The 25,519-nt window shown below is 40.5% G+C and overlaps 1 protein-coding gene across 4 annotated transcripts in view; it reads left to right on the top strand.

Annotated features, from left to right (window-relative positions):
* The window catches only part of LOC130916519 (BTB/POZ domain-containing protein kctd15), a 102,257-nt gene that overhangs the window by 40,672 nt on the left and 36,066 nt on the right, over positions 1-25,519 (top strand). For all 4 annotated transcript variants that reach the window (XM_057837323.1, XM_057837316.1, XM_057837331.1 and 1 more), the window contains 2 exons: positions 8,230-8,374; positions 19,404-19,709. In XM_057837323.1, coding sequence (XP_057693306.1) covers positions 8,230-8,374; positions 19,404-19,709 — 451 coding nt within the window. The remainder of the gene's footprint in view (positions 1-8,229; positions 8,375-19,403; positions 19,710-25,519) is intronic.

Raw genomic sequence — 25,519 nt, 5'->3', positions numbered from 1 at the left:
GTCCTGTTGATATCAGGTGACTTCCTGTCGATCTGGGGCATTTAGGGGTCACTTCCTATTGATATTTGGTCACTTCCTATTGATTTAGGGGCATTTCAACGTCACTTCATGTTGATATCGGTTAACTTCCTGTTGATATCAGGTCACTTTCATGTTGATTGTTGGTGTTTTGGGGTGACTTACTGTTTATATTTGGTCACTTCCTGTTGATATTGGGTCACTTCCTTTTGATTGGGGGAATTTCAGGGTCACTTCCTATTGATATCAGGTCACTTCGATAATGTCAGGTCACTTCCTGTTGATTGGGGCCATTTCAGGGTCACTTCCTGTTGATATTTGGTCACTTCCTATTGATTTGGGGGCATTTCAATGTCAGTTCCTGTTGAGATTGGTTCACTTCCTGTTGATAAAGGTCACTTCCCGTTTGATTTGGGGTCATTTTTGAATCACTTCCTGTTGCTATCAGGTCACCTTCTGTCGATTGTGGGGTGTTTCAGAGTCACTTCCTATTTATATCAGGTCACTTCCTGTTGATTGGGCCATTTCAGGGTCACTTCCTGTTGATATCAGGTCACTTCTTGTTGATTGGGGGGTGTTTCAGGGTCACCTCCTGTTGATATCAGGTCACTTCCTGTTGATCTGGGGGATTTGGCGGTAACGTCCTGTTGATATTTGGTCATTTCCGATTGATTTCAAAGTCACTTCTTGTTTATATCGATTAACTTCGTGTTGATATCAGGTCTCTATATGTTGATGGGGGACATTTATGATCACTTCCTGTTGATATCAGGTCATTTCCTGTTGATATCGGGTCACCTCCTGTTGATTGGAGGCATATGGGGGTTAATTTATGTTGATATTTGGTCACTTCCTATTGATTTGGGGGCATTTTGTGGTCACCTCTGCTGATATCAGTTCACTTCCTGTTCATACCATGTGACCTCCTGTTGATATCAGGTAACTTCCCATTGATATCAGGTTATTTCCTTTTGATTGGGGACATTTTGGTGTCAATTCCTGTTGAAATCTGGTCACTTCATATCGATTTGGGGGCATTTTGTGGTCACTTCTGCTGAAATCAGTCGACTTCCTGTTGATATCGGGTCAGTTGCTGTTGATCGGTTGCATTTTGGGGGTCAATGCCTATTGATATCCAGTCACCTCCTATTGATTTGGGAGCATTTTTGTGGTCACTTCCTATTGGTATCAGGCCATTTCCTTTTTAATGCGGGCAATTAAGGGTCACTTCCTATTGATTTGGGAGCATTTCGTGGTCACTTTTGCTGATATCAGTTCACTTCCTATTTATATTCGGTCACTTCATGTTGATGTGAGGTCATTTCCTTTTGATTAAGGGCATTTTGGGGTCAATTCCTGTTGATATTTGGTCACTTCCGATTGATTTGGGGGGCATTTTGTGGTCACTTCTGCTGAAATCAGTTGACTTCCTGTTGATATCAGGTCACTTCCTGTTGATCGGTTGCATTTCGGGGTCAATTCCCCTTGATATCCAGTCACTTCCTTTTGATTTGGTGCATTTCGAGGTCACTTCCCGTTGATATTTGGTCACTTGCTATTGATTTGGGGGCATTTTGTGGTCACTTCTACTGAAATTAGTTCACTTCCTGTTTAAATTCAGTCACTTCCTATTGATTCTAGGGCATTTTGGGGGCACTTCCTGTTGATATCGATTCACTTCCTGTTGGAATCAGAAAATGACATTTTTTGATAAATTGCGAATGTACCCTTGCTGTGATGTTTGCTATATCGGGTCACTTTCTCTTGATTTTAAGGCATTTCCGGGCACTTCCTGTTGATAATACATTATTCCCTGTTGATTTGGGTGTATTTCAGGATCAGTTCCTGTTGATATCGAGGCACTCGGGTTGGAAATCAATAGGAGTTAATGGAACTTTTGGACCCCTTAGTGTTGATTTCGGCGCATTTCAGGTTCACTGCTGGTACATATTGGATCACTTTCTGTTAATTTGGGAGCGTTTCAGGGTCACTTCCTGTTAATATCAGGTCACATGGGTTGGAAATCAATAGACGTTAATGGAACTTTTTGTGCTATTGAAATGAATGGTGAATAGTGTCAATGGAAATGAATGGAAAATTATGGCCATTAGAAATGAATGGGTATGTTTATGACAAATAGGGATGGGAATTGATAGGATTTTTAAGATTCCGATTCCATTATCGATATTGCTTAATGATTCGATTCTTTATCGATTCTCTTATCGATTCTAATTTGGGGAAAAAGAAGAACAAACGTTTTGATTGGCATCAAGTTTGTTTAATCAGAAGTCACAACCTTACAAACTCACAACGAGATCAAAAGAGGCCCAAAGCCTCAATGTTAACTGTGGCAATAAGTGGCAAATACACAAGAATGTGTAACATTTTACTGAATCATTTATCTAATAGAAATAAAAAATATTGGTATATATTGGCAGATAGGTTGTTGTTCTGCCTTTGGCAATATTTGTTAAAGCAGGGGTCCCCAAACTTTTTCCTGTGAGGGCCACATAACTTTTTCCTTCTCTGATGAGGGACCGGGGTCAGTTTGTAACAGAAAAAGTGTGACGATTGCAGAAGTGCATAAATGTAAAAAATTATTGTTTTTCAGAAAGCCACAATCAAATAACCCTTTCTGGATTCTTCACGGAATGAAAGTAAATAAAATAAAAATAATAATATAATATATTAATAATAATAATAATAATTGATAATAAAAACACTACTAATTGAATTCTTCAAGGAATAGGCCAGGAAATAAATAACACGATTGAGAAAAAAAAAAAATTCAAAATGGCCGGACCAAATGTGGAGGCGGGCCGTATTTTGGCCGCGGGCCGCAGTTTGGGGACTGCTGGGTTAACGTGTATTATTTCCCATTACATTGAAATGCATGCCTTTTAGTTTTTGTGGCGCTTACACGCTCAAGAGGGGGCGCTCTTGCGCTTCCTCACGCGAAGTAGAGCGCGCTCACGTGAAGAAGAGCGCGCTTACACCCGAAGAAGAAATGCCGCATCCAAGCGAGTGTGAGCGAGTTCGTGAGAGAGGGAAACTTCTACGAGCCTACGTTCTTTGTTAATGTTAATATCTACAGAGGCAACGTCTGTATGTATAATCTTTTGTGTTGTTGTTGTTTTTGTGTTTCCACTCGCGATCGGACACTTAAATCCAGTTGTGTAGTGGTTTGAACGATGTGCTAATGCTAGCGAACGAATGCTAACCGTTTGTTATTACTGTTATTAGCAGCTAATCATCGCTGATTTACGTTGATGCAAACCTGTTTGTTATTGGGGACGAAATTGATTTGTTTCATTTCTATTCTTAGTTTCACTCTTCAAGTGATGGTTGAATAAAGTCAGCAAATTATACCAACGTCTTCTGCATCGTCATTTGGGAGTTTAGCTAGCTGTATAGCCAGGACTGAGCCTTAGCCTCTCTGTGAGGACAGCGCAGTCGTATTCCCTCCCGATGCAGTTATCTCCACCTTGCAATGACTGCAAGTCGCTTTGTTATAATTTTTCCTCGTGAAGGGAAGACACACTTTCGAACGTTTGAACCTACGTGCTGTCATTGTTATGTTTATGGCTGCAATGCTCGTGGTTACCCGTCGTAACCTTTCATTTTCACACTCTTTCCTGGTGAAGTGTAGTCAATCTTTGGAGCAAGTGGTTCTTGGCGCCATGCTAGTTTGATGCGTCTGGACAACAAGACACGTCACGACGCAATACGCGTCTTTAGGAATTGTTAAAGGGATCGTTAAGGCTTTTTCATTGTGATGTCGAGGCCTCGAAACACTCGGAACCGGTTCCGAATTGGAATCGGATTTCGATTCCCATCCCTAATGACAAATTGTGGCCGAACCGTACGTTTTTAGCAAAAACTGAATAACACATTTGTGCTCCTTTACGCCTTGAATTTTTAGATGTGCAAATGACGTAATTTGGGCAAAAATTGTAGTTTGGGGGGAAAAAAACAACAGAAAAACCTGCGTTTTTGGGAGAACGGTCATTTTTAGCATGGGAGTTTGCATCAATTTTTATTTTTTGTTACCCAGTGGAGGAAGTTTTGATGAAAGCGCCGATCACATAAAACCCCCTTAGGAATTTGAAGAAAAAAAAACACACACAAACACACAAAGCCTGGCTAACAGCTTTTTTGGACTTAAAATGATGGAAACTGCCAATTGTCTTGCCAGTGTACGCAATCGTTCCCTCTATTGTGCTAAAACAAAGCACATTTAGTGTGGCAATAACAAGATGAGGCATTAGGAAAAACAGCAGCCTCGAGCCGAACATGAGAAGTAGCTTTAATTATTGGAGGAAAGAGCATGTTAAACATTTGCAACAATTAAACGCAGTGGCACTCAGTAGGGCACACCTTCATACTGTATGCCTGAATCTTGTCATTAAGATTCAAAAATGCCACAAGTCAAGTTCATGAAATATTCCGTGTTTAAAAAGGCACTTTACTGCCTTACTTTTTTTTCCCGTTCTTTTTCAGGGTCACTTCTTGTTGATTTGGACGTGTTCCAGGGTCACTTCTTGTTGATTTTGGGGCATTTTAGGGTCACCCCCTGTTGATTTGGGGACATTTCAGGGTGACTTCCTGTTCATTTGGGGGCATTTTGGTAAACTTCCTGTTGATATCAAATCACTCCGTCTTGATAACAGGTCGCTTCCTACTGACTTGGGGACGTTCCAGGGTCACTTCCTTTTAATAAACGTCCAGTCAGTTTCAAGTCATTTTTTGGTTGATTTTTCTGGTACTTCCTTTTCCTTTCGGCGCATTTACGGGTCACTTCCTGGTTATTTTGTGCATCTACAGGTCACTTTCTGTTGATTTTGCGCATCTACGGGTCTCTTCATTTTGATTTGGGGGCATTTAGGGTCCCTTCCTATGGATTTTGTGGTAACTCTGGGTCACTTCCTGTTGATTTTGGGGCATTTACAGCTCACTTCCTGTTGATTTTGGATTTCTTAAAGTAAGTGACTCGAGAATGTCCCCAAATGAATAGGATTTGCCTCAAAAATGAACAGGAAGTAACCTCAAAATGCCTTAAAATGAACAGGAAGTGACCTGTAAATGCCTACAAAAGACTCGCTGTGAATGCTCTGGTTTCAGTGCCATTGACTGTGCTAAACGTCCAATTCATTTCAAGTCATTTCCTGTTAATTTTTGGGCACTTCCTTTTCTTTTCGGTGCATTTTAACAATCCTGTTAATTTTGTGTATCTAAAGGTCACTTCATTTTGATTTTGGGGCTAGTCTATTCCTGTGGATTTTGGGGCATTTATGGGTTACTTCCTGTTTATTTTGGGGCATTTACAAGTCACTTCATGTTTCTGGGGCATTTTCGATTCCTTCCTGTGGATTTTAGGGCATTTCTGGGTCACTTCCTGTTGATTTTGGGGTATTTACAGTTCACTTCCAGTTTTTTTTTTTGTGTTTTTTTTTTTTTTTGGGGGGGGGGGGGGGGTAACTGTAAAGGAAGTGTCTCAACAATGTCCCAAAATGAATAGGAAGTGACTCAAAATCAACAGAAAGTACAGTAAGGCAAATAAGTATTTAGTCAACCACTAATTGTGCAAATTCTCCCACTTGAAAATATTAGAGAGGCCTGTAATTGTCAACATGGGTAAACCTCAACCATGAGAGACAGAATGTGTGTGTGTGGGGGGGGGGGGGGGGGGGGGGCAACAGAAAATCACATTGTTTGTTTTTTAAAGAATTTATTTGCAAATCACGGTGGAAAGTAAGTATTTGGTCAATACCAAAAGTTCATCTCAATAATTTGTTATGTACCCTTTGTTGGCAATAATGGAGGCCAAACGTTTTCTGTAACTCTTCACAAGCTTTTCACACACTGTTGCTGGTATTTTGGCCCATTCCTCCATGCAGATCTCCTCTAGAGCAGTGATGTTTTGGGGCTGTCGTTGGGCAACATGGACTTTCAACTCCCTCCACAGATTTTCTATGGGGTTGAGATATGGAGACTGGCTATGCCACTCCAAGACCTTGAAATGCTTCTTACGAAGCCACTCCTTTGTTGCCCTGGCTGTGTGTTTGGGATCATTGTCATGCTGAAAGACCCAGCCACGTCTCATCTTCAATGCCCTTGCTGATGGAAGGAGATTTTCACTCTCGATACATGGCCCCATTTGTTCTTTCCTTTACACAGATCAGTCGTCCTGGTCCCTTTGCAGAAAAACAGCCCCAAAGCAAGATGTTTCCACCCCCATGCAATTCAGTATTCTTTCTCCTCCAAACACGAGAACCTGTGTTTCTACCAAAAAGTTATATTTTGGTTTCATCTGACCATAACACATTCTCCCAGTCGTCTTCTGGATCATCCAAATAATCTCTAGCGAACCGCAGACAGGCCTGGACATGTACTTTCTTCAGCAGGGGGACACCTCTGGCAGTGCAGGATTTGAGTCCCTGGCGGCGCATTGTGTTACTGATAGTAGCTTTTGTTACTGTGGTCCTAGCTCTCTGTAAGTCATTCACTAGGTCCCCCCGTGTGGTTCTGGGATTTTTGCTCACCGTTCTTGTTATCATTTTGACGCCACGGTCGACGCCCAAGATCGAGGGAGATTGTCAGTGGACTTGTATGTCTTCCATTTTCTAATAATTGCTCCCAGAGTTGATTTCTTTACACCAAACGTTTTACCTATTGCAGATTCAGTCTTCCCTGCCTGGTGCAGGTCTACAATTTTGTCTCTGGTGTCCTTCGACAGCTCTTTGGTCTTGGTCTTGGAGTTTGGAGTCTGACTGACTGAGGTTGTGGACAGGTGTCTTTTATACCTATAATGATTTAAAACAGGTGCCATTAATACAGGTAACGAATGGAGCCTCGTTAGACCTCGTTAGAAGAAGTTAGACCTCTTTGACAGCCAGAAATCTTGCTTGTTTGCAGGTGAACAAATACTTATTTTCCTCTCTAATTTGGAAATTATAGGGATTACAATAAATAAATAAACAGGGAGCATTGTCATCCACAAAATGCAAGTCACCTCCTTATTAAAACGTGTTTCATGATCCCAGTATTTGATATAATTTAAAACAGAGAGCGTACTCACTTCCTTGTCCGTCCAATAGTCCCATTCTTCGCAGTGAACAGGAACTTTTGGAAACCCCAAAAGGCTCACACCACTCTCCCTCGTGTAACAACAAAAGCCTGCAGCACATGGGGCTTGCGTGATGCAAAAATAAACGAATAAATCGGCAAAATCAAATGAATCTCTAGTCTTTCTCATACAACAGTATGGCTGTGTAGTGAAGATAATGTCACTCATTGACGTCACATCCACCTCCTTCCTCAATCCAAGATTGTGGCCGGAAGTCTCTCATTTTTGTAGCACGAGATCCAAGTATATATCCATATTTTCAAAACTAAAGCCACTAGCGACCTAAAACCAAAACAGGCACCTCCCTTAGGCATATATGAGTCTCCATGAGCAGCGACATCAAACAATGTAAAGTCGTTCCCTAATTAAATCCCGCTTAATTCTTTTGGTTGTGGACAGGTGTCTTTTATACCAATAATGAGTTAAAACAGGTGCCATTAATACAGGTCACGAGTTGAGCCTTGTTAGACCTCTCTAACAGCCAGAAATCTTCCTTGTTTGTAGGTGACCAAATACTTATTTTCCACTCTAATTTGGAAATAAATTCTTTAAAAATCAAACAATGTGATTTTCTCAATTTTTTTTCCACATTGTTTCTCATGGTTGAGGTTTACCCATGTTGACAATTACAGGCCTCTCTCATCTTTTCAAGTAGGAGAACTTGCACAATTGGTGGTTGACTAAATACTTATTTGCCCCACTGTATCCCCACACCCCTAAACATTAGTATGTGATTTTTGTCCATTTATCGCTCCACTTTCATTTGCAGCCTTGTTACAGGTGGAATAAAAGCGGCGTAATGTCGCATTCACGCCGTTAATTTTGTAAGTACACGTTGCGAGTGTGCAATCCGTCCACAGAAGGGACACTTCAAACGAGTCTGCAGCGGAGGAATGTTGCCTTAAGCTCCTTGTTTCAAGCGGGCGCGGCAACAAAAAAAAAAAAAAAGCATTTTGGGCTAGCCGCTAATAAAATTGAAAAATAAATGGAGGGTAATTGTTTCATGCATTTGACTCGAGCTAAGCTCATTTCATTAACTGTGTGTATTTTGTGTGTGTGTGTGTGTCCCTCGTATCAATTTGCAGAATAAGTCGGCTGTTCAACGGCACGGAGCCCATCGTGCTGGACAGCTTGAAGCAGCACTACTTTATAGATCGCGACGGCGAGATATTCCGCTACATCCTAAGCTTCCTCAGGACGAGCAAGTTGCTGCTTCCCGAAGACTTCAAGGTAAGTGTTGTCTGAAAATGGCAAAAGCAACTTTGAAGCAAGGGCATAGGTTTGCCTAGGGACTATAGGGACAAAACACTACCAACTTTTCAGGATGCTCAAATTGTTCCCACCAACTTTTAAGCAACCTTATTTGCTTTATATTATGTTTAGTTATATAGGCCTTTTAGATTGTCTTCCCATATGTTTTAATTGTTTTAATTGACCCCACATAATATTAAGTGAGTTATTTTCATTATGTTCAGACTTACATGTACCTCTTTTCACTTGCTGAATGTGCCAGTCCATTTTTTCCCTCCTAAACGCACAATTGATTGGCTGATGACTTGGACCCCCCCACCACTTCCACCACCACATACACACAAACACAGACATTAGCTATTAGGGATATTAGCAGTGGTGAAAGTGGGCCAGAACAGTCAGGAACTCAATTCCGCTATAAGATTCAGGGCCAGAACGCAGTTCCGGTATAAAATTCAGGGCTCGAATGCTGTTCCGGTACACGGTGCTTTGATTCTGAAAATATGACAGCAAGTGTCAAAACACCATGTAAAAAAAAAAAAAATGCTAAGCTGCTACACATGCATTTCATCTACCAAACAACCTACCAACATCAGATTTACATACACAAGTGTTAACAAAAAGCATAATAAAGTGTTTGTCTAGCGTAATCTGTTTCCACCAATATTCATTATTGATTTTATTCCACGGACGGCGTGGAGGTTTCCCCAGCTGCTGCAGTTATCTGAGTCTGACGATGATGAGTCTTGACAATGTGCGAATGCACACAGCAAAGCAAAACGCCTAGACTCATTTATCCGTTCAATTGGCCGACATATTAACATGTGATCAGCAGAGATGGTTAGCTCTGATTGGTTCAAATGTGCATGTTTTCTGGAACAGCGGAAAAAAAAAAAAAGCTTGTTGAATAGATGTAACAAAATAAGGGCAATGCAACATAAAATGGATCAAATCTTTAAGCGCAACAAAAGAGTTGAGGAGGCTTATTGAGCATATTTAGTTTTATTTGCTCTAATGGGAAGGTTCGGAACATCTTAGCTGTCAATGTGCACTTTGGACTTATATTTGTTCATTTTTGTTATGCTAATTATTCATTTCCTTATGATTTAAAGAAGTCAATGTTTGCGCAATCTTCAAAATATATTCCATTTCACTCTGCCTAATATAAGTCATTTGTACTTATTTTCCTGAATATATGTTACTTATATCTTTATTATAAAAAAATATATATATAAAAAAAAAAAAGTAAATGTTTACACTAACTTCAACTTTAATATAGTGTATATCCTATGTTCTGAAGAAGTTAAAATTGAGATTTGGCATTTAAAAATTAGAAGATGGAGGTTGGGGTTATTGCTGTTTTTGTTCACTTTTATTTTGCAAATCATTGAAAAAAATACAATTTTGAATGAAAAATAAATAAATAAAATTTCTGGCTCCGTGGCAGCCTTCACGTCGGGGAGTTCTGGCAAGAAATTCTAACCACTTTCACCCCTGGATATTAAACATTTTTATTTCGGCCAGCAGCAGCAGCTACTGTAAGATATGTAAAAAGACGTCAAAGTTATGGAAGTGGGGAACACACCCAAAATTTTGCTACTGAAAGCCTGACCTGCATCCGAGTTAGCATAACAATAAACTGTGTGAACTTGCTAACCTGCAAAACTCGAGTAGGTAGCTGCTTAGAGAAGTGTCCTCCTGTATGTTCTTTTATTTTCTTTTTTTTTTTTGGGGGGGGGGGGGGGGGGTTATTCCCTGACTGCGTTAGGAAAGAACATAGGGTGTTAAGAAAATGATCAACTACTACCTTTCTTCCCCACATTACCTCTCAAGATATTTTTAATTGCTGAGAGAGGGATTGTAAGGCTTTAGCCAAATAAAAAAAAAGGCTCCAAAGGCTGTCAAAATTCTCTCTACTAATCATACGCTGCCTTTCAGCTCTATATATAGGTAAAACTGCGCCATTAATTAGTTTTGATCCATTATTTATTAAAAAACATTAATTACCGCCATTAACGCAATAAATTTGATAGCCCTACTTTAAGCCAAAACTACTCTGGATGAGTGTAAGACATTTTGTCTGTAACGTTAAATACAATCAGAAAACGATTTAAATAAAATATATTTATATCTCAAAAAAAGGCATGTCCGATATTTTTTTTGCCGATTCCGATATTTTGAAAATGACGTGATCGGACATCTTTAATGATTATTATTTAAATTTGCAAACGATTACCCAATGTTATAATTTTCTTTGGGCATGGGCCCTTAGAATCAGTTTCACTTACGGCGCCCCTGTCTCTAACTACAACAGCAAAGCCCCATCGTAGTTCTCCAGAAATTGCAGTTTCTCGTTTACCAACGAGTTTGTGTACTTGAAAAGACAAATAATACATAAAGCTTAATCCACTGCTAAAACAAATCTGATTTTAATTAAACTGACAGCAACTCAAGCCAGTTAGCCAAAATATGTATGAATCAACATTGCCATTCAAGGCTCCGTTACAATGTTTATTTCATCCAAGGCTGCTTCCTGTTAAAGGATTATTGCGCGATATTGTTTATTCTCCTCATCACTGTAATCCACCTTAACTCGAATGACCTTTCTACACGGGCTAGCTACTTTTTCTATCATTCTCTCTGAGGAAATGTGACAAGACCAAGACATTTGGACCCGGGGGCTAGCTCTTGGGGGGGTGGGAGCAAAGAGCCTGAACCAGATCCAAGCCTCAAAGAACAGAACATGACATGAAAGCCCCGCATATTTTTGCAAATGACCGTCAGACTCAGTACCGATTAGTTTTCCGCCATTTTTTATTCATGCTTTGCATTGCCTTCTGTGAAGTCTTGACAGTCCAATCAGACGCGGCGCTGGAGGAGAAAGTGTCCGACTTCATTGTTTCGACTCATTACAAGCCCCGTGTTGATCTGCATACCTTTCAATTTGCGTGAAGCCCTAGCAAAGGGGCGAGGAGGAGGAGGGAAAAAAATGCAAATAGTGCGAGGCAGAATTGAGCATGTCCATATCTGAACACAATCAGGCTTGCCGTCGCCCGAGGGCTGGGTCTGTTCTGCTGCTGGCAGCCGCAGCCTTGTGTGTTTTGTTAAATCAATGTGAAAGTCTGAGCAGGAAAGCAAAAAGAAAGATTTCGCTCGACATTGCTGGAACAAAAAAAAATTCACTATTAATAAACGGCCTCGTTATTCAACGCGCAATTAATCACACAAGAGTAAGCAACACTCAATTGCGCTGAAGGTGTGCTTAGGAAGCGTGAAGTTTTTGCTATGAATCAATGGTACTTTGTCTATTCAGAGGCACAGTTCCATAATTCATACTTTTACTGTGTATAGGTCTAAAGCTAACAAAGTGATTTTGTACGTATGAGCGATTTTACGAGCGTCCTCACAAATGAGAATCGTACGGAGCCCCCGGGTGCCAGTGTAAAAATTCATAGCTAATCTGTACCCACAGTTAAGTAATCTGTACCCACAGTTTAGTAATCTGTACGCACAGATTACTAAAATGTACCCACATATTAGTACTATGTACCCACATATTCGTAATCTGTACCCACAGATTACTAAACTGTACTCACAGTTTAGTAATGACCCGGAAACAGTAGTCACTAGTTTTAGTTGGCGGGGACTCCATATGTCAACGGACCAAGCATGCTGCTGAACAATGTCACTTGTAACGTGTATGTTACAGCAGCATAATAATAACACCCGAAAGTGACATTGTTTACGGCAGGTACCACTGAATCCCACGGGAAGCATGGTAGAGAAAAAAGGACATAGCTAGTCTGTACCCACCATTTAGTGATATTTGGGTACATTTTAGTACAGATTACAAAACTGTACCAACAGTATAGTAATTTGTATCCACAGTGCACGGAACTTTACCCAATTTAATATTCTGTACCCACAGATTACTAAACTGTACCCACAGTATACTACACTGTAACCACAGTTTAGTATTCTGTTCTCACAGATTACTGAACTGTACCCACAGTTTAGTATTCTGTACCCCCAGTATACTAAACTGTACCCACAGTTTAGTAATCTGTACCCCCAGTATACTAAACTGTACCCACAGTATCCTGTACCCAGATATTAGTCAAATGTACCCACAGATTAGTAATCTGTAACCACTGTATACTAACCTGTATCCACAGTTTAGTAATCTGCACCCACAGATCACTTAACTATACCCACTATACTCAGTTTAGTTATCTGTACCAACAGTATACTAAACTTTAGCCACAGTTTAGTATTCTGTAGATTCAGATTCAGAATATCTATTGTCATTGTTGCAAAAAGCACAACGAAACTTTGTTTAGAGCATCCATAAAGCTGGTAAAGTGTGAAACCCATGTAATACCCTTAAATACCAAGTGTAAACATTGACACAGTATTAGACATAAGTACAAAAAAGACTCAACAGCAGCATAAAGTCATGTCTGTGCTAAAGTGTAATGAACTGTACCCACATATTAGTGATCTGTACCCACAGTTTAGTAATCTGCACCCACAGATCATTTAACTATAGCCACTATATACTCAGTTTAGTAATCTGTACCAACAGTATACTAAACCGTACCCACAGTTTAGTATTCTGTACCCACAGTGCACTGAACTGTACTCACATATTAGTAATCTGTACCCACAGTATACTAAACTGTACCCACAGTTTAGTATTCTGCTCTCACAGATTACTGAACTGTACCTGCAGTTTAGTAATCTGCTAGCCTGGTACTCCAGACTCACCGCTGTTCCAGCTATTGAGTCTGGCCACCATTAAGCGGGTAAAATTTCCAGGGCGGAGCAAGCCACAGCAAACAGACAGCGGAGTGGACTAATCAGCGACAGGTGGGACGAGGGTCTTGCGCGCAGAAGTAAACATACAAGGAGAGCGGAGTTTATTCAACATGGATAGCGCGAGACAGACTGTTGTCAATGACTTGTGTCGATGTGTTTTTCGTAATTTAAAACTGATTTTACCGTGGATTGGAACATATTCTCGGCTCTCCTGTTCGCCATCTGTGTTGTTGTGGAGACGACTTCTGACGCGGAAGAGTGACGTTGCTCGTTAAGAACACGTCATGCAAATAAAAGAATCTGATTTGTCGATTGATTTTGTACTTGCTCGAGAGGCCGTTAATGGGCTGGGTCCCAGACTATACTCTCAGTGTTTGGAAAAACACAGGGAGAACAGTCTGGCCGTGCCAGGCAAGTAATCTGCACCCACAGATCACTTAACTATACCCACTCCTCTAAATTTAGTAATCTGTACCCACAGTATACAATATTGTACCCACAGTTTCGTTAATCTGTACCCACAGTGCACTGAACTGTACCCACATATTAGTCATCTATACCCACAGTATACTAAACTGTACCTACAGTTTAGTATTCTGTTCTCACAGATTACTTAACTGTACCCACAGTTTAGTAATCTGCACCCACATATTAATTAACTATACACACTATACCCAGTTTAGTAATCTGTACCCACAGTATACTAAACCGTAACCATCGTTTAGTAATCTGCACCCCCAGTATACTAAACTACACACAGTATAGTATCCTGTACCCACATATTAGTCATCTGTACCTACAGATTACTAAACTGTACCCACAGATTAGTAATCTGTAACCACAGTATACTAAACTGTACCCCCAGATTAGTAATCTGTAACCACAGTATACTAAACTGTACCCCCAGATTGGTAATCTGTAACAACAGTATACTAAACTGGACCCACAGTTTAGTAAAATGTACCCCCAGTATACTAAACTGTACCCACAATTTTATTTGTGGGTACCCACAGATTAGTAATCAGTAACCACAGTTTAGTCATCTGTACCCACTTATTATTAATAGTACCCACAGATTAATAAATTGTGGACACAGATTAAAAATATTTTTTTCTGTTCCATGAGGACGTACAATGTTCAAATCCACTTGTGTGTCTATTAATTTGTCTGAGACACAGCCGCTCTATCTGTCCTCCTCCCCGAGACTATTTTTATCATCTTCCTCTCTCTGAGATGTCGCCTTGCCGCCGGCAAATCAGGTCGGCCATTATTCTGAAGCTCAAAAAGGGCTGTCTGTCCGGCTTTTTTCGGGAATGAAGTTGTCTGGTAGTGCTGGCGGCGGCCTGGACGAAGCCGCTGCCGGGCGCCGTCTTTTTCCTCCTCATCCTCACGTCGGCGCTACAGATGACTGTTGTTTCGCGCGGGTCTGTGGATGACTAAAGCGCCTGGCAGACAGAACCCCCGTTAAAAACACATCCATCCACTGGCTTCAGAGCCCGGACAGATGAGGCACTTTGAAAGAGAGCTGCCTAAAGGGGAGCGTCTTAATGCAGGTTTTTGTCAGCTGAAGGAAGACAACCAGTATTCAAACTAGAAAATGCAATATCTGGAGAAAGTGCGATGGTAGCTTTGCTGTGTTGGTTGGTATATCGGGTAACGGGATTTTGAGGCATTTTAGGGTCACTTCCTATTGATATTATGTCACTTCCTGTTGATTTTGGAGCAGTTTGAGGTCACTTTCTGTTGATTTGGGGATGTAGCTTTTTGTAGGTGTGGATTGGAAATCAATAGGAGTGAATGGACGTTTTTGTGCTATTGAAATGAATGACAAATAGGGCCAATGGAAATGCATGGAAAATTTTGGCCATTAGAAATTAATGGGTGTTTTTGGCCAGCTTCGGCCGAACTGTACGTTTTTGGCAAAAACTGTCTACAGGTAGCCCCCGGGTTATGAATGAGTTCCATTCCTACACTGGCGACATAAAACGAATTTCCGCGTAAATCGGAATTAACCCTTTAAGTACCCCTAAATAGCCCCTAAATCTTAAAACAACCATCCAAAATCATGTATTATACGTGATTAATCGTCATTACTAAAATAAAGTAAAAAAATAAAATACTGTACTTACCATCAATGCTGAGAGGTTGGTGGACAACAGACTAACCACTCTTAGACGTATGTTGAACTCTGGTTAAGTCCCAGGATTTAAATGGGTAGCCCTTACAGTATGTCTGAAAGCAATTTCCAAGGTCAACTGACACGGACATTATTAACTGGGTCGCGTCCATAGACGCAACTTTTTTTTTTTTTTTTTTTATTGAAGCAACTTTTGTTTGTTTTTTTGATTGAATAATATAGACACAAATCTACCTCCATATGGCTCCGCCCAGGGGATACAATTTTTGACTGGGGTAACAACATTGCCACCACACCGGTGAGCCTACCATATTCAATGAATGACGATCTTGGCGAAAAGTATTGCCTAAGCAGCTTGATTTAGAATTCCCCTCAAGAATGATGGGGAAAAAAAGCTCATTGTCAATTTAATATTATAAATATTCTTGTAGGTTAATTTTATTGGTGACACTGCGTTTTGGGGTCATCAACATGTTGTGCCCCCACCCTCCCCAAAAGTCAAACTTCGACTATGCCGCTAGCTTAAATGCTACCAATGCATGCGAATGTACAATTTTTACAGCAAATCGTTCATACATAACTCCACAAACTGTAGCTCTAAACTTTTTTAACTTACAAATGCGTACACAAACACATTAGCTGAAAAATTAGCTGCGTTGGTTGGCTAAGCTGAGTCAACTTCCTTTTACAGCTGTCTTGCCAAAGAGTGAATGAAGCTGTCAGTCTTAGTCCTCGCTAATCAGAACACATATGTATTAATTACTAATTGTTTAGCAGCGGGATTTTGGTGTAACCTAATTAAAATCTGCTGGTAATAGGAGCTTAACCTCATTAACATACATTGGGCATACATTAAAAGACTCCCCCGTCGGATGATTGCCCTCACGTTCACTCGCCGCCTCCTCACCTTCCATCTGCTTTCGACGCAAAAAACCGTATGCATCCCTTCTCTTCTCACTGAATGATGGCGCCATCTGCTCTTGCGGGAAATTAGAGGCAAATGCGCAGGGGCAAAGCGCCCCTGGCGAGCGCTACCCGCGGGGGGAATAGAGGAAGGCAATCTGCTGCAAAAGTCGTCTGAATGCATCATGCATCCGTGACGGCCTTGACGGAGTTAGCTAAAGGCTAAAAGGCTAACACGGTGATGCTAAGCATGAGGGCTGCCACCTGCTTATGTTAGCTTTGTTTTGTGTTTGTTTTGTGTTTTCACTTGTATAACATTATGTTATACGTATTTGTTTTTTATATTCATGTTTTTAAATCGATTTCTAACATGGAGTTTGCTAATTGTTTTGTTTTTGTTTTTTTTACAGTATGTTGGACAATGGTTACACTGGCTATGGTTGACTCATAAAAATAAAGATAGCATATGTGAAGAAAAAGCAGTACAGTTGGGGCAAATAAGTATTTAGTCAACCACTAATTGTGCAAGTTCTTCCACTTGAAAATATTTGAGAGGCCTGTAATTGTCAACATGGGTAAACCTCAACCATGAGAGACAGAATGTGAAAAAAAAAGAAAAAGAAAATCACATTGTTTGATTTTTAAAGAATTTATTTGCAAATCATGGTGGAAAATACGAATTTGGTCAATACCAAAAGTTCATCTCAATATTTTGTTATGTACCATTTTTTGGTAATAACGGAGGCCAAACATTTTCTGTAACTCTTCACAAGCTTTTTACACACTGCTGCTGGTATTTTGGCCCATTCCTCCATGCAGATCTACTCTAGAGCAGTGACGTTTTGGGGCTGTTGTTGGGCAACACGGACTTTCAACTCCCTCCGCAGATTTTCTATGGGGTTGAGATCTGGACATTGGCTAGGCCACTCCAGGACCTTGAAATGCTTCTTACGAATCCACTCCTTTGTTGCCCTGGCTGTGTGTTTGGGATCATTGTCATGCTGAATCAAGGGCGTAGATTTGCATAGGGACGGTAGGGACATAACACCACCAACTTTTCAGGGTTCTCAAATTGTCCCCACCAACTTTTAAGCAACCTTATTTGCAATATACAATGAGTTCAGCTATAAAGGTAATTTAGATTGTCTTCACATATGTTGTTAGGATAGAATTGACCCTAACATTATTAAGTGCATTAACTTAATTATGTTCAGACTTACATTTACCCATTTTCACTTGCTATTCAACAGTGCCGGTCCATTTTTTCCCCCTCAAACGCACATTCGATTGGCTGATGACTAAAACCCCCACATTCTCACAATCCCGGCAGAAATAGATGTCAATATGCCGCCTCCTCCGCCCCCTTTGAGGGGGAAGGATATTCGTTTTGTTTTTTGTTTTGTTTTTCGGCCAGCAGCAGCCACTGTAAGTAATGTAAAAAAAACGTCAATGTTGTGGAGGTGGGGAACATGCCACTAATTTTACTACTGAAAGTCCGACCTGCATCAGACTTAGCATAACATTAAACTGTGTGAACTTGCTAACCTGTAAAACTCGAGTAGAAAGCTGCTTAGAGAGGTGTTTTCCTGTACGTTTTCTACTGTTAATGTTAATTCAACTGTGCATTTTGTGCATTTGTCCATAATTAAAATGTATTTATTTTCTATAGCATTTGAATTTTTTTTTTTATTTTATTTGCAGCCTATGCACATTTTACCCAACCCAAAAAAGCACAACCACTCCAAATTTCCTTTATATGAAGCAACCATTTTGAAAAATGACTTTCTCCCTGTAACTTTTTTTTTTTTTTTTTTCATTTTTATGTAGGAACCAGCTGTTTTTGAGAAATGAACCCAATCTGTTTGGTCTTATTTATGTCCCGTCCCCAGCAAAAAGTGTACATGCAGGTTATGCTGTTATAGAGTCCCTACCAATGTTGAGACCAGACCTACGCCCTAGTGCTGAATGATCCAGCCACGTCTCATCTTCAATGCCCTTGCTGATGGAAGGAGATTTTCACTCAAAATCTCTCGATACATGGCCCCATTCATTCCTTCCTTTACACAGATCAGTCGTCCTGGTCCCTTTGCAGAAAAACAGCCCCAAAGTATGATGTTTCCACCCCCATGCTTCACAGTGGGTATGGTGTTCTTCGGATGCAATTCAGTATTCTTGCTCCTCGAAACACGAAGAAAACCTGTGTTTCTACCAAAAAGTTCTATTTTGGTTTCATCTGACCATAACACATTCTCCCAGTCCTCTTCTGGATCATCCAAATGCTCTCTAGCGAACCGCAGACGGGCCTGGACATGTACTTTCTTCAGCAGGGGGACACGTCTGGCAGTGCAGGACTTGAGTCCCTGGCGGCGCATTGTGCTACTGATAGTAGCCTTTGTTACTGTGGTCCCAGCTCTTTGTAGGTCATTCACTAGGCCCCTCCGTGTGGTTCTGGGATTTTTGCTCACCGTTCTTGTTATCATTTTGACGCCACGGGGTGAAATCTTGCATGGAGCCCCAGATCGAGGGAGATTACCAGTGTATGTATTCCATTTTCTAATAATTGCTCCAACAGTAGACTTCTTCACACCAAGCGTTTTACCTATTTCATATTCAGTCTTTTCAGCCTGGTGCAGGTCTGCAATTTTGTCTCTGGTGTCCTTCAACAGCTTTTTGGTCTTGGGCATAGAGGAGTTTGGAGTGTGACTGACTGAGGTTGTGGACAGGTGTCTTTTGTACCGATAATGAGTTAAAACAGGTACCATTAATACAGGTAATGAATGGAGCCTCGTTAGACCTCGTTAGAAGAAGAGACCTCTTTGACAGCCAGAAATCTTGCTTGTTTGCAGGTGCATAAATACTTATTTTTCACTCTAATTTGGAAATAAATTCTTTAAAAATCAAACAATGTGATTTTCTGTTGTTTTTTTTTTTCCACATTCCGTCTCACATGGTTAAGGTTTACCCATGTTAACAATTTCACGTCTTTCTAATCTTTTCAAGTAGGAGAACTTCTACAATTGGTGGTTGACTAAATACTTATTTGCCCCACTGTATAACACACCTCTGGTGCGGATAAACATTTGTAGTTTTGCGGTCGTTCCGGAGTACCGGATGAAGTACCCTGACTTTTTTGTTCTGGTGCCTCTGCAGGACTTCCAACTGCTGTACGAGGAGGCGCGCTATTACCAGCTGACACCCATGATCAAGGAGCTAGAGCGCTGGAAACAGGATCGCGAGCAACGGCGCATGGCACAGCCCTGCGACTGCCTGGTGGTGCGCGTCAAGCCAGACCTGGGCGAACTGATCGCCCTGAGCGGCGAGAAGGTTCTCATCGAGGAGATCTTCCCTGAGACGGGAGACGTCATGTGCAACTCCATCAATGCCGGTTGGAACCAGGACCCCACCCACGTTATCCGCTTCCCCTTTAACGGCTACTGCAGGCTTAACTCCGTCCAGGTAATGACAGTTTCTCTTCATAATTGGATTTCATTTTCATTATAATTGCGAACATTGGTTATTTGAATTTGAGAATGGTTTCACATTTGCGGTTCGCTTGTCACAAATTACTTAATGTTATTCCTTTGGAACCTATCACTGAGTCTTAAATGAAAAACTAGCCATTCAGAGGGCCTGTGCTTATTTTGAAACGCAATATGATGCAGACAAAATCCTATCCATATATTGCTGTAAGGCAGTGAGTGCTGTATAGAATTTGGAAGTATGTTAAAGTCAAACATATCATCTAAGGGACAAGTGTGAATGTAGGGGAGGAGCTACTTTTACCCTGGATTGCCAGCCCATATATTGGTCTGAAATATAGCCGAAAAAATAGGAAAACTGTTATGTTCGCAACTGATTATCTTTCTTATGAAAGAACCGGTATTACTGCTAAAACAGCTAATCGATTAACTCGAGTAATTTGATTAGAAAGAAGCTTCAAATGAAATTTTGCTGCTTCGAGGATTCGTTTATTTGGAGTGGCGCTGTAATGGTTTGTTTTTAAAATGTTTGCTTTAAATTTTATTGATTTTGCCGAAGATTAAATGCCTCTAGTGGCAACATGGAACATGACATAACTCATTCAACATAGCTGAATCCAGCTGCTCCCTGTTAAGACCAACATAAAGCAAGTTTTTCTTTGAGAAAATATTTTTTTAATGCATTCGCAATTCACTATATAGGCATGTTCAGCAGTTTTTTTGCGGAAAAATATGGACAATTTGTTAATAGCTTTGTAACAATAAAAAATAAAAAAGTGAGCATTATATAGCATTTAAGATAGCAGATTTTTGCTATGCTTATTAGCCAGTTGTTCTTGCACTTAAATCCTGATTTATTCTTTTTTTTTTTTTTTATACCGTTTGAGGCTAAAATCAGGTATTTTATAACCCTTTTATATCTAGGTTCATACTGTCTAAACTACTACAATCAGTGTTTTCGCAGATTAGTTGAAAAATCAATCAATTAATCAAATGTATTTATATAGCCCTTTACAAAACCCGAAAGGCCCTCAAAGTGCTTAACAACAAAACATGGCTCAAGTTTAATAAAAGGCAAGAAAGTATTATACGATGACATTAAGAAAAAATAAAGAAATGAAAGAAAAAAAGCGCATGGCGATAAAAGTCCAGCAAATAAAACAATAAAACCAATCAAATCCCCAAAAAATAATTTAATTACTGATTACGGCTCAAAAAAGTAATCTAGTTACATTACTGATTACTTTTATCAAAGTAGTGAGTTACTTTAAAAGTATTAATTGTTTGATTTTTAAAGAATTTATTTGCAAATCATGGTGGAAAATACGTACTTGGTCAATACCAAAAGTTCATCTCAATACTTTGTTATGTACCCTTTGTTGGCAATAACGGAGGCCAAACGTTTTCTGTAACTCTTCACAAGCTTTTCACATACTGTTGCTGGTATTTTGGCCCATTCCTCCATGCAGATCTCCTCTAGAGCTCTGATGTTTTGGGGCTGTCGTTGGGCAACATGGTCTTTCAACTCCCTCCTCCACAGATTTTCTATGGGGTTGAGATCTGGAGACTGGCTAGGCCACTCCAGGATCTTGGAATGGTTCTTACGAAGCCACTCCTTTGTTGCCCTGGCTGTGTATTTGGGATCATTTTGATGCTGAAAGACCCAGCCACGTCTCATCTTCAATGCCCTTGCTGATGGAAGGAGATTTTCACCCAAAATCTCTCGATACATGGCCCCATTCATTCTTTCCTTTACACAGATCAGTCGTCCTGGTCCCTTTGCAGAAAAACAGCCCCAAAGCATGATGTTTCCACCCCCATGCTTCACAGTGGGTATGGTGTTCTTCGGATGCAATTCAGTATTCTTTCTCCTCCAAACACGAGAACCTGTGTTTCTACTAAAAGTTCCATTTTGGTTTCATCTGACAGTAACACATTCTTCCAGTCCTTTTCTGGATCATCCAAATACTCTCTAGCGAACCGCAGACGGGGCTGGCCATGTACTTTGTTCAGCAGGGGGACACGTCTGGCAGTGCAGGATTTGAGTCCCTGGCGGCGCATTGTGTTACTGATAGTAGCCTTTGTTACTGTGGTCCCAGCTCTCTGTAGGTCATTCACTCGGTCCCCCCGTGTGGTTCTCGGATTTTTGCTCACCGTTCTTGTTATCATTTTGACGCCACAGGTTGAGATCTTGCATGGAGCCCCAGATCGAGGGAGATTATCAGTGGACTTGTATGTCTTCCATTTTCTAATAATTGCTCCCACAGTTGATTTCTTTACACCACGTGTTTTACCTATTGCCAGTTCAGTCTTCCCAGCCTGGTGCAGGTCTACAATTTTGTCTCTGGTGTCCTTCGACAGCTCTTTGGTCTTGGCCATAGTGGAGTTTGGAGTGTGACTGACTGAGGTTGTGGACAGGTGTCTTTTCGGCAAGGCAAGCCAAATGTATTTATATGGCACAATTCAAGACAAGGCATTTCAAAGTGCTTTACATCACATGAAGATCATAAAAATCACATTTAAATCAATACGACGTAAAAACCAAGACAATCAAAATAGGAAATAAAATTATACATAAAAATCGCATTTAATCACAAACAGAATAAAATAAATAAAAATCAAACAAAAACTACTTCTAATAATAATAATTGAAAACAAGAAAAGGAGATAAGCACAAGAGGAATAGAAAGCAAGTAGATTGAAATATATAGACAGTTATGGATATGCAGTGCTAAACAAAAGCATTTTTGCTCTGATTTAAAGGAGCTAACAGTTTGAGCATACTTCAGACGTTCAGGTAACTTGTTCCAGAGGTGAGGAGCATAATGACTAAATGCTGCCTCACCCTGCTTCGTGCTTGTTCTTGGAACATGCAAGAGACCAGTTCCAGATGACCTTAGGGGTCTAGATGTTTCATAGGAATCTAATAAATCAAGCATGTATTTTGGTCCAAGGCCATTAAGTGTTTTGTAGACGAGCAGCAGTATTTTATAGTCTATCCTTTGACTCACTGGAAGCCAGTGTAGCGATTTCAAAACCTGTGTAATGTGGTCCGGCTTCCTTGTATTTGTGAGGACTCTGGTTGCAGCATTCTGTACTTGCTGCAGGCTCCTGACTGATTTTTTATCAAGACCTGTAAATATACCATTGCAATAGTCCAATCTACTGAAAATGAATGCATGCATAAGTTTTTCCATGTCTTGTCGAGTCAGAAGCCCCTTAATTCTGGCTGTATTTTTTTTTTAGGTGGTAATAAGCAGATTTAGTGATGGAATTTAGATGGCTGTCAAATTTTAGGTCTGAGTCAATAATTACGCCAAGGTTTCTGACTTGATTTGTAGCTGTAAGTGACATTGTGCTAAGATGCCTGCTGATCTTTGACCTTTCCTTTTTTGGCCCAAAAATCATCACTTCTGTCTTCTCCACATTTAACTGCAGAAAATTCTGGCACATCCATTCATTGATTTGATGAATACATTTACTCAGGGAGACTAAGGGACTATAATCATGTGGGGAGACAGAAATGTACAGTTGTGTGTCATCGGCATAGGTGTGATAGGAGATGTCATACTGTTCCATAATCTGAGCTAAGGGAAGCATATAGATGTTAAACAAGAGTGGTCCAAGAATTGACCCTTGAGGGACTCCACACGTGAATTTGGTTCGTTCTGACTGATGGTTTCCGATTGACACAAAGAAATCCCTATCATGTAAATAGGATGTGAACCACTGAAGAATAGTGTCAGTAAGCCCTACCCACTGTTCCAATCTGCTGAGTAGTATGTTGTGATCAACCGTGTCGAATGCGGCACTAAGATCCAATAGTAGAAGAACAGATAATTTGCCTACATCGGTTCCGACGAATATCATTTAGGACTTTGACAAGCACGGTCTCGGTGCTGTGTTGTGGCCGAAATCCAGACTGAAATGAGTTAAGAACATTTTATACCGATAATGAGTTAAAACAGGTGCCATTAATACAGGTAACGAGTGGAGCCTTGTTAGACCTCGTTAGAACAAGTTAGACCTCTTTGACAGCCAGAAATCTTGCTTGTTTGTAGGTGACCAAATACTTATTTTGTACTCTAATTTGGAAATAAATTCTTTAAAAATCAAACAATGTGATTTTCATTTTTCACATTCTGACTCTCATGGTTGAAGTTTACCCATGTTGACAATTACAGGCCTCTCTAATCTTTTCAAGTAGGAGAACTTGCACAATTGGTGGTTGACTAAATACTTATTTGCCCCACTGTATGTTGGACATTTTGCAAAAGAAATCCAGATACACATTTCTTAGTCTTTTCAAATTTTGCACCGGCCACAAAATTTTCCCCCGCAGTGTACCCACAGTAGCAAATTTTTTTTTTTCGGGCATGGGGGTAGTTTTCCAGTTGTGTTGCCCTGAGAGGAAAATATCAGCCTCACACCACGGGCTCCATGCAACACACTCCATTGCTCACACATACACACAAGACTCCTTCGTCCGCCTCCAGCACCCAAAGAGAGCCTCTCCCAGGCAACACTCTGACACCTCCACCTCCCTCCTTCTACCACCTCCGGGGAAGGAGAGCGTAACGAGCGGGACAAAGCACGCGTGGACTGCGGCCATGTTTCCTGCGAAGAAACAGGAAAAAAAAAAAAAGAAAGAAAGCGGCAAAGGGCTGGAGGAGGAGATGGGGGGGTTGCTTGCTTGGTGCAGGGGAGGAATGATATGCATAATTTACACTTTACTCCTTTTTAAGACAGAGCTCCTTTTTTAAAATAAAAAAAGGCTCCAATATAACAACGCCCGAGGCCATTGAAATACACGTATTGCATTTTTTAATGCCATACTTACAATTTCTCAAACAGCCTCAACCGGTTTATACTTCTTTTATAGATTTTTAAATGACTTGCAATATAATTAATTGGCGGCATCAACTAACACAACATTTCCCCAATCTGTTTACCAGCCAGCGTGATTACGGAACGACGACGCCGGCGCACCGGAATGGGATACTTTGAAATGGACTTGTGCTTTGTAGAGAAGGCGAGCAGGAAGGAAATATTTAGTTAACAGATTATTTTGTCAAAGATGTGGAATATTTAAGGCTCTCGTTACCTTCACCAGAGCGCTAGCTAAGAGCAAACGTGGTTAGTAACACGTTACACGTACTTTGTTACATTTACCGTAATTTCTGGACTATAAGGCGCACCTGACTATAAGCCGCCAGCCACCAAATTTGATATGAAAACGGCATTTGTTCATAGATAAGCCACACTGGACTATAAGCTGCAGTTGTACTCACTGTATTATGGGGATATTTACACCAAAAGATATTAACTGGTAACACTTCATTTGATAATGGCACTATAAGACTGTCATGAGACCAAATGAACCACCATTAAGCTTTGAACCAATTGGCTGCAAAGCCTTATTGTCACTAAAAGCTTCATTGGCCATCACTGCTTCCTTGGGGTAGACAGTCAAACTCTGCTGCCACCTGCTTTCAACACTGTTGTCATCCAACATTCCTCCTAGCATGCATGGCGGCGCTACAGATGTAAACAACAGTCATGTTCTGATCTAATTATTTCTTCAGTTACTGTTCCAGTTGTTTCATTAATTGCTAGTTATGGTATTTGGTAACATTTTCTTGGATAGTGGTGCCATAATACTGTCATAAGACAGTCATAATTATTACATGACACTGTCATAAGCATTAATGAATGCTTATAATAGATGTCGGTCGTGTCATCCAGCAAATTATCTCACTTTTGAATGGACGTAAAATATCTGAACTG

Source organism: Corythoichthys intestinalis, chromosome 1, assembly GCF_030265065.1.
Source record: "Corythoichthys intestinalis isolate RoL2023-P3 chromosome 1, ASM3026506v1, whole genome shotgun sequence".
In the NCBI taxonomy this organism is placed as follows: domain Eukaryota; kingdom Metazoa; phylum Chordata; class Actinopteri; order Syngnathiformes; family Syngnathidae; genus Corythoichthys; species Corythoichthys intestinalis.
Note: the sequence above shows the minus strand (reverse complement) of the source record. Positions and strands in the feature narration are given on the sequence as shown.